This window comes from Gavialis gangeticus, unplaced genomic scaffold (genome assembly GCF_001723915.1).
Source record: "Gavialis gangeticus isolate Ggan-Ray unplaced genomic scaffold, GavGan_comp1, whole genome shotgun sequence".
Lineage (NCBI taxonomy): Eukaryota > Metazoa > Chordata > Crocodylia > Gavialidae > Gavialis > Gavialis gangeticus.
This window is the reverse complement of record NW_017729032.1, coordinates 248,856,901-248,867,345: the sequence shown is the minus strand read 5'-3', so window position 1 is coordinate 248,867,345 and position 10,445 is coordinate 248,856,901. Positions and strand designations below refer to the sequence as shown.

General features: G+C 43.2%; 1 protein-coding gene across 1 annotated transcript in view; it reads right to left on the bottom strand.

Moving 5' to 3' along the window:
• The window catches only part of MPZL1 (myelin protein zero like 1), a 77,865-nt gene that overhangs the window by 6,050 nt on the left and 61,370 nt on the right, over nucleotides 1–10,445 (bottom strand). The window contains exon 6 of the mRNA XM_019523907.1: nucleotides 10,109–10,214. Within this exon, the coding sequence (XP_019379452.1) occupies nucleotides 10,109–10,214 (106 nt within the window). The remainder of the gene's footprint in view (nucleotides 1–10,108; nucleotides 10,215–10,445) is intronic.

Here is a 10,445-nt window from a genome sequence, read left to right as displayed (position 1 = left end):
GTACCAGCATTTCCTTAACATATTAACCTGAGTAGAAAATAAGTAGCTCCATCAGATGCATTCTGGATCTTTACTACAATAAATGCATTGTATTATAGATTACCATGGCGTGCTAGAGTTCACTTCAGGGTTGTTGGTCGTAGCTGTCTTGGTCTAAGGACATAGGCAGACAAGGTTCTTTTGGTAGATGTGATATCTTTTTATTAGAGCAACTAAATAGTTGGAAAAATTGTTCTTTGCAAGCTTCTTCAGGCAAAGGTAAAGTCTGTTCAGAGTTCACTTCATGAACTCTAACTCATGATCCATGCAGCTTCCCTACCGGAACAACTGGAGGATCAAAGAACAAGCAGAGCAAATGAGTTCCAGCCTGCAGCTGATGTTGTGACATGATGCAGCCACCACTCTAAGCCTTGTACTAATGCCAGTACTTTAAGGAGGGGCTACCAAGAAACACTTAAGTCAATGCAGTACATGATGCTCTATCAGTCCAGTCTCCCAGCCAGGTGGGAAAGCAGATCTAAGAAGTCCTGGCTACTGGGATCAAGGCTTCACCTGGCAATCTGAAAAGCAACATTAAGCCCAATAGAAATCTGTAGTGGAATATGGCCAGAACATCTTGCCCTCAGTTCGAGCCCAGGCATTATTTCTCCATACACTACTCAACTATTATGATGATCCAACCTCAAGAAGCTGCATTATCCATAGCCTGGAAAGGAATCCCCATGCATAGTGTGTGACCCACACCGTAAGAACTGTACATACAGATGCAGGCCAACTAATTTTGGCTCATCCGCCCCCTAGAGGGCAGCAAAGTACACAAAGATTAAGAACAGCAGCTGCTGCTTCAGCTCATTTTGAACAAACAGCCTGTGCCTTGACACAGCGTGCAAGAACACGGAAACCAGTGCTTCCCAAACTTTTCCTCAGCTTGACCCCATTTCTTTTGCATGGCCCTTCACTCCCAACCCACAGCCCCTCACCCCCAACCTACAGCCCCCTGGTCCTACCAGTGCCCCTCACTCCTGACCCACTGCCCCCTTGCCCTACCAGTGCCTCTCCCTCCCAACCTGCAGCCCTCTACTCCCCACAGACGCCCCAGAGCCAGGGCCTGCAGCCCCTCTTTCCCCCTCTCCCCTCTCCAGCAGTGCCCAAGCCCTAGCTGCAGCTTGCAGGAGTTGGCAGCTGCTGTGGCCAACGTAGAGCGTATAGAAGTGTGGCGCCCAGCTCCTGCCCCTCTGCCCACCCTCATCCCGTGGGTGGCACAGCCTGAACGGAGCTGTGGGAGGAGAGATGCAGGCTCCCTGTTGTGAGCTTAGGGCTCCCTGTCTTTCTGCCCTCCTCCTCAGGGGCTCCATGGCCCAAGCAGGCAGGACCTGGCACAGGAGGGAGTATCACACAGCCACAGCTGGCAAGCTGAGGTGCTCCCTGCCCACCTGGCAGCAGCAGAGGCACAACCTGGCGCCACTGCAGCTCACCTTGGCAGCCACAACTGTGCAGCACTCCATCCTGTGCTGGGTCCTACCCGCTGGGCTACGGAGGCAGCTCTTGCCTGGAGCTGGTCCAGTCCCATTGCAGCCCCACACCCCACTGTAAGCACTGAAATCTTGTGACCCCAACCACCAATGTTGCAACCCCAATTGGTGTCACAACCCACCACATGGGAACCACTGATGCAAGCAATTACTCAAGATGGGGACAGATCTGGAGTGCTGCACTTCCTTCTAAGGGGTATCTGAGAAACAAGCAAAAAGCTGCAAAATGGTTTTAAGAAAAGGAAAGGGATATGCCTGCTTTGCAACGTTAGGACATTTCACACCTGGTCAGTTAAGATGAGAGGCTACCGAGTGGTCTCAGCAGTCTCTGCATTCAGCAACACTAACAATCCTATGTCATCTGGAAAAGACAACTGATTTAATTTGTTTGTTCCTTTTGGAAAAATCTTGCATTGCTACAAAAGATCTGAAACCCAATAAATTCTAAATCTGTGGCTCAATAATATTTCCTCTTTCTCAGTTCCAGTTCACTTTTCAGCTTTCCCTCTCTCTCTGTCTGGACGCTAGTTCACTTTACATTCCCAAACACCTCCTATGGGAATTCCCCTCCTTCCCAGAAGAGCAGGTATACATTGGATAGAGCTGACTCAGATATCCCTACAATCTATCACCCAGACTAAACTGAAGCAAGGAGTGGGACAAAAGTCCACCCCTCTGGAGCCACACTGCTTTTATGAAAAATAGCTCTTGCATGCAGCTGCTACCACTCAGCAATTTTTCCAGCCACAACAGGAAAGGGCTCTTTCCAAATACTACAGCCCTCTGGTGGGGACTTCCAGTTAAACTCTCTCTGGTTCAAGTATTTGTCAAACTACGTTAAAAAGCTCATACCAAATAAACAACAACAAAAAAGCAAGCAAAAAGAGGTAAGGGTGCTGGATGGACATGCGAGCTAAATAAAATGAAAATTTTAAATAAAAAAATTACTGGGCAATAGCTATGACTTTGAAATTCTTGGCTATTAGCAGTGATGTGGTTCTGGCTCATAGCATTAATGCCAGCATTAATGCCAGGGATAATTACCACTTACAGTTCAAATGCAAAGAAGTGCCCTATACTTCCTGTACAAGTGCTTTAAATTGTGCCAAGTGAGCCTAGAACTCATTTTCAAGGCATCTGACAAACTCCTCTACTCCTCAGACATGCTTGAATTAACAAATGTAAAGATGACGAATAATACACAGACGCTTTGCAAGATTCCATCTAGTAGATTCACTATCACTGTATTTACTCACATATCACTCCCACCCCTCGCCTCCCTTCTCCCAAATAAGATATGCTCCTCGTTTTGGGAAGGCAAAATGAAGAAAAAGATTTTTTCCAGAATCTTAACCGCCACAACACAGGCTCACCATGGCTGATGGCCACATGCAGCCCACTCCTTAGGACCACTCACCCTCTCCTTGCAGCTCTAGAGTTACAGGTTTTACTATGTTGCAACTGCTGTCAAGCCCTCAGAAGCCATTCCAGCATCCCCACTCCTCCAATCCAGTGCAGAAAGAAGTTTCCAGTTTAAAATACACCCCCCTCAATTTTGAAGGGATAATTTTTTGGGAAGAAAGTGTGTATATAAGTAAATATGGTTCAGATCATGCTGATGATCATGCGTGAGTCTCTGGAAGGAGCCCCATCTTGATAATTAACACTGTTTTCCAATCTGCTGAGTAACTGATCAAGCACCATGTAGTTATTCCCAAGAAACAAATGCAATCATATCAGTAGATGCCACTGCAGAGGCTTTTATCATATGCTTCTAGGACTTTGCCAAGAAAGAACTAATGAAACAACTCTTTGTTCCATTGCAAAACACTCAGTTAATTTTGGGAGAATGGAGAGAATGTATCAGAGATTTAAAAGTTAAACAATAGTCCTTATTAGAATATAGTTTGTAAACTGATGTGCCTACTAGGTGTTTGTACCTAGACTGCCATGCAATATTGTCTTTTATTATGCAAAATACACACACATTTCTAAGCCTAAAGTAATCAAGCACAATGTTGAATTAGTCAATCTTTGTGACAACAGTTTGCTCCACAATCTGGCAAGGCAGGGGAAGGTAGCAAACACTGACATAAGTCTATAGAGAAAGTTGGTCAATTCAAAGCTTTTAATGAACTCCAACAGGAGTCTTAATAGAAGGTTCAGTGCTATCATCTTAAGTGCTAGGATTGGCATTTCCCTTCATGATTCATTCTTAATCAAAAGAACAAATTGCACTGCCTCACATTAACCAAATATGCTTAAATAGCTTGCATTTCAAAAAGAACCTGGCAAAGGACAAGACCTAAAGGGCCACTATCGTGCTAGAAAGTCAACAGAAAGCCAGGAATGTAAAACTGCTGGACTGACAGGGACACTAAAACTAAACTCAACACAACAAGGATCCTGGTGTTCTCTGTTTAAAATCCAAAGTTCTATGCTAAAAATTCCAAATTCTGATTTAAAAACCCTGAATCCACATTTTTCCAAAATTAAATTGAAATTCAACTACATATATTGGTATCAGTTGAACACAATGTTTTATTGATATACTTACCATTTTAAAGCAATTTGGAAGCCTACAAGTGCCTCAAATCATTAAAATAAATTCAGAATACCTATAAATTTTGGTTTTTAATTTTGGTTGTTTTTAATCATAGAAAGTCAGAACTTCCCCTGCCCCCTTTGGTCCAACTGCAGCTGTCCCTCCCACTGCAATGTGGTGCTGAGCAGCCCCGATATCCCAGTGCCCCACCCATGCCACTGCCTCGCCACTGCCCGTACCATTGCCCCTCATTCCCGACCCACAACCCGCCAGCCCTGCCAGTGCCCCTCACTCCCAACCCACAGCCCCCTGGTCCTGCCAGTGCTCTTCACTGCTCCCAACTCACAGCCCCCTGCACCCAGCTCCCCAAGTGTGTGAGGAAGGGGATGGGTGTGAGGAAGAGGGTGGGTGTGGGCACAGGTAATACATGGGGGGGTAGGAGTGGGCACAGGCAATGTGTCAGGGGGTGGGGGGGCCATGTGCCCCCCTCCCCCCAGATTTCTGTGTCCAGAGTGGGGTGCAGGATTGTACCCTTGCAGGACCAGAAGCCACCTCCAGGGTCCAGCAGGCTGGACTGCCATGCTGCCACAGCTGCCAAGGTGAGGAACAGCAGCGGCAGCATGTTGTGCCCCACACTGCTGCCAGGTTGGCAAGGGGTGCCTGGGTGCCTCACCTTGGCAGTCATAGCAGCACAGCACTCGCTCCCACACCACGTCCCACTCACTGGACCACAGAGGCAGCTCCTGCCTGGAGCTAGTCCAGTTCGGCCACAGCCCTGTGCGGGCACGCGTGCCGCCTGTCCTCCTGCTGCATTGCCACACACGTGACACTGCCTACCCCCTGCTCCCTCCAGTCCCAACATACACTCCAAATGAACTAAGGCTTCTGGAAATGTCTTAAAAATCTTTGTACAGCACATTTGTGAATGTGCATGTTCTATTTAAAAGTTAATCACTAAAGCAATACCATCTGGTTTTGATCTATCAAGCCAAATTAAAGCCTGGGCATAAGCTATATCCCAGGGGTGAGGAGGTAAGTGTGGGTAAGTGTGCAGGCAACATGACACTACAAGTAGATTTTATAGTCAATGCTGCTTCTCTCTCACCAGAAGGGTTTGTAGATTTGAGATAAAGTAGCTGAGTACTCAAAGATGGAGATTACCCACTGTGACAATATTGCAACAGCAACATTTGCCTTCAAATTTGTTAGAACAAGCCACCAAGCAGGTCAGTAAGAGTTAACATGGATCCTTGCACTGAAGATGACTGTATGGGTGGGAGAGAAGAGCAATGATTATTGTAAAACAGAAATCCCAGAAAAGGAAAATGAAGTCAAAAGGAGATGCTACAAGATGTTCTTTCCCAACATGTTTGCTAAGAAAGAAAGGATGGTGACAGCAGACTTGAGTTATCCAATTCTCTAATAATTTGGAGAATCAGACACACAGCTTACAATGTATGGGTACCGTTTGACAAGGCATCTATAACGCAGTGGGCTAACCTGAGACATCTCTTCTACATAAGCCAGAGTTAAACATTTATAGAGAACTTGTTCAGAAACTATCATTTACAAGCAGGTCCCATGGTCTAAAGTGAGATTGTGCAGTAGCTTAAAAATCTGCAATTGTGCAGCTATATAAGCTGCTCTGTAAATTGAGCAATAGTTTAAATACAGTAAAGCTTTGCTATCCAGCATGAGTGCAGTAAGGAGGGTGCCTGTTATCTAAAAATTCTGGTTATTGGAATTAACATGACAGCAGCACAGAGTCATGGATGGCGGTGGTGACTTCCGCTGCGTGCAAACGCCTTCCCCATCCCATCCAGCCAGCCGGGCGATGCCTGTGCAGCCCACATCGGGGAGCCACTGCCCTCACCCCCCCACCCTGGCCCTGCTCAAGAAATACTTCATGCACATGCCAGATGATAGAGTACTCCTGTTAGTAAAATGCCAATTAACACAGCCTTTACTGTAAAAAGAAAAATTGAGAAAGGAGAGAAAAAATAAGAGACATAAGTGAGGTGGTGTCATAGATGAGTGGAACTGCACTGACTTCTGAAAGTTAAAAGTGACCATTTGAAGAAACTCTAACCTTTCAGCTTCATAGATAACCTTCAAAATATCATCAGTTAGCAGGTTAAACCAATGCAGATTCTATCCAAATTTACTGACAACCTGAAAATACTGCCTCTGAGATGATAACTGTCCCCAAACAGATCAGTGACTCAAGTTTTATTTAATTTAAATAGTCATCATATGAATTACTTTCAGGATGGATGGGTACACACTTTTAAAAATGTATATTAAAAAAAATTCAAATTCAGCTGTTTTCTCTTTAAAATAAGCCTGTTCAAATTATATTTGCAACTATGACTGATTTTAAGGACTACACTATTAAAATTGTAATAAAACACAACATAAAAAGATGTGCTACTTAAATGAGCCATTTGCAAATTGCAATGGGTTCAAGCAGTGGTAGCCAACCCCCGTGGCATAAGCACCACAAGTGGCACAGGCAGCCTTTTTGTGTATGCAACAGGTCAGGGAAGGGAAGGGACAGGCTACCCAGAAGCAAACTGGGAAAGACACAGAAAGCAGAGCATCAGATTAAGCAGGGATCACAGAGTATGGAGCAGAAAACAGGGCAGGAAATCAGGCTGAGAAAGGGGATCAGTGATAGATGGGCAGAATGTGAGATTAATTTGTGGTACCCGTGCCAAAAAGATTGGCCCCCACTGGGTTAAAATATGCTGCTTTTTAGATTCCAAACATAATGGAGGAGAAAACATTGATTTTTAGATCAACATAGGCATTATAAATATATTATAGTGTCATGTACTGCATTCAACATCTGTATTATTTCAGTTTTCAGAATAGGGCAAAGTGAATTTATATTTTTTCCAGGTGTAAATAGTTGAGTTTCCTGATGCAGATGGGCATTTGCTCTTAATTTGGTTTAATTTTAGCTAAGCAGCCATAAAAAGGTTATGTTCTCATTTGGGCTAGCTCATTTTAAGCTGGAAAACTGATGGGAAGTTGAAAAAGCAGCAAAGACTGAAAAAGTTAAAATCTATTAATAAAATCAAGTCAGAGGATATTTACTAATTCTATAAGCATGAAGAACATTAGGCCAGATTCTCAAAAGGTATTTAGGCACCCAAAACTGAAGATATGTAATTTTGTACATCCCATTAAGTGTTTCAGTAGAGTAAATACCCAACTCCTATTTAAATCAGTGCTCAGGCACTTTTGCAAGTACCACTGGAGCATCTCTCAATTTTTTACAAAGGTACTTAAGCACCATGGTAATCAGAAGCCATCCATCAGCTCACTAACTACAGTCAATACTTCTTTTTATTAAATTAAGTCAGTTTTAAATATAAAACGTGCTTCAGTTAATATTTTTTGTTATGCATCCTGTATATTTCAGGGAACTTTAACTTTATTTAATACAAGCAACTGCTATTTTATTCATTTTAATGCAATTCCAGTTACAGCTTGGCATGAAAAAAAATTGTGAATGACATACTTCATTTTTTTTTTAAAGAAAAGCAAGCATAAGAACATAAATAAATGTATAAGCTATGAGCTGCTCAAATAGGCATATAGACAGTATCTCCTTACAACTAAAAAGAACATTAAAATTTACTGTGGGTGCTATATTTAGTTACAAATCAACATGTTGGCATGTTTATACCAATGAGAATGAACCTTTCTTCTGGAAAAGAAATAAAAAGTGCAAAGATTAAAAATCAGTTATTTACATCAATGTTTCTTGCTTGTTGATTGTAATTGTGATTCAAATCAAAGTAATGGGGGAGAAGGAAGTCAACCAAACCTAACTTCATTTTGGATCACTGAAAAGAAATAAGTGCCCATACCCCAAGACAGTGGACAATACTGAGGTAGGAGGCAAAGGAACAGTTAGCTGCCATCAAGGCCAAAATCCCTTTTGCTTGCCCAGAGGTTCATCTCCACCCCAGTACCCAAAGCCTCAACTGCCATGCTACACAACAACCAAAGTCACTTCCCACACCTTCCTCTGTGCCTACAGCTCCCATGTTCTCTACCCATCTATCAAATCCTTTATTAAGCTTCCAAGGAAGAGCTCATAGTTCAGCTGTCAATGCTAGTCAGCAGCACACTGACTGTTTGAAATTGGATAGCAGTATTTTTGACTGTTCAGTTTATAAGAACTAATTGTATAGAAGGGGATCACGGGAAAAATAATGCCATATAATTGCCAATTTTCTACTGCTTAATTTCAATCTAATGATGCACAAAACAAGGAATATTTCCAAGAAACCAATGCACTAAAAGATGGTCGGACAGAGATAAGAAAGCACTTTCACTGGACCAGGAAGTGACACTCTGAAACAAAAGAAACTTACAAACAGATTCCAGCCATCAGATTTCTCCTCTGGAGTGCTGCTGGACTTAAAACGCACTTTCTGCACTTAGCTCTTACAGCACTTAAGTATAAACCAGTCTTCAGCTTTTGGGCTTTTTTCTACACAGGGAACTTGACCAAAATAGCTATTGCAAAATAACTCCGTCTGTGAATCCTTGTTCCGGAACAAGCTCTTTTTTTCTGATTAAAAATAATTCCACTCCATCCTTTTCTACTAGTTTCAACATGGCTGCTCTCATTTAAATCTCCTGGTAAACCCCATCTCAAACAGCCCAACAGCTGCATGATCCCTTGTCTACCTCCTTGCTCAGAGTAGCCCAAGAATATTACCTTGAAATATTTCCTTTCAACTCTAGCCTAAAACAATAGTCATCATTTGATTTTCCTTTGTATGGAAATGATCCACTAAGTTCTGTTCAAAATCAAGAAATAGTTCTCCTGAACTACAAGTACACTGACTTCCCAAGCACTCCTAAAACCTGTAAACAGGATGGCCAAAAGACATTACAGTTGGAATTTAGTCATTTGAAATATAGATCCACAAAGCCATCTAACTTTTCTTGTTTTATACCATCTACATTTATTAAATGCCTATTGGGAAGCTTAACTCATACAGGCACAGACTTTGCCTTCATTTGGCTCTACAGTGCTCAGTGTACTCTCTGCACTAACTACAGAAGTCCTCTCCTTCAGTATCTTTAAGGTGTTCATACACTTCCATTATTATTGGCCTAACTTCTTCCATTGGCTCATAAACATACCACTACATGTTCTAGCAATGATACTTTGGATATTCCTTAAGGACACCACATTACACAGAATCCCAGCTTAAAGTGCCCATTGTCTATCCAAGTTCCTTCCCCCCCAGCTCATTAAGGAAACTTCCATTTCCTGTGGGATGGTTGCCTAAGACAGTGATAGCTTCTTCCTTCAATTGTTCTGTGAAACTAAACAAGTTGAAAGGTTTTAGAAGAAGCAATGACATTTAACTTATCAGCTCACGAGGCTAATGATAGCCTACTGTGGCAAAGGAGACTGTTCAGAAGCCAAAAGCATGCACATAGGGCCTGACCATCACCCTCAACTTCTTCCACTACACTGACTCCCTTTCAAGCACAAGGGCACATCTACACTAAGGAAGACCATGTTTTTCCCTCAGGAGGAAAAAATCTAGCAAAGACTGGACAACTTTGTACGCAACTCACATTGTCATGGTAAGCCCTGTAGCTTACGCTTTAATGCATGTCAGCAAGTCAAGGCAAAACTATAAGCTGTGCCTTATTTTCACTTTAAAAGTCACCTTATTAGTTATCGTGCTACATAAGAGGTAAGAACTACTTCCTTCCCTAGATAAGACAAGGGGGAACTAACTGCCAAAATGAATCCTTCCCCTCTTATGAAAAACTCTTAGCTGAAGCTCCTTGTGTGTGAAGCTCCCCAGCTTCAGCTTCCAGCGAGCAGACGATCTTACCTCCCATGTAGCTCAAATGCAGCAGAACACACAGTAAGCTTATCCACCTCTCCCGCCCACTTCCATCTGCTCCATAGCACAGGCACAGTCTCTCCCATGTCCTGGGAGGACACAACATTGGAGAGTTCAGAAAGCAGCAGGATGCCGTTTACCTGGTGTGATCTGGTGGGCACGCTGTTTACCAGACACCCCATGTCAGAGGGTGACTTCCGTGGAGCCTGCTTAACCGGTGACATCAAGCTCTCAGAGGTACTGCAGCTGACGAGGTGGCAGAGCAGAGTTTGCAGGACAACATTCAAAAGACAAACAAAAAAAAGGAACAAAAACAAAAGCGAGTGATGGCAAGATGAAGCGGCAGGTTATGCCAAAGTAAATGTGATCATAATGGGTACACTGGGACCAACTTACATTCTCTCTCTTTGTCCAGTCACTATGCACTTCTCTCTCCACACACACACACACACACACACACACACACACACACACACA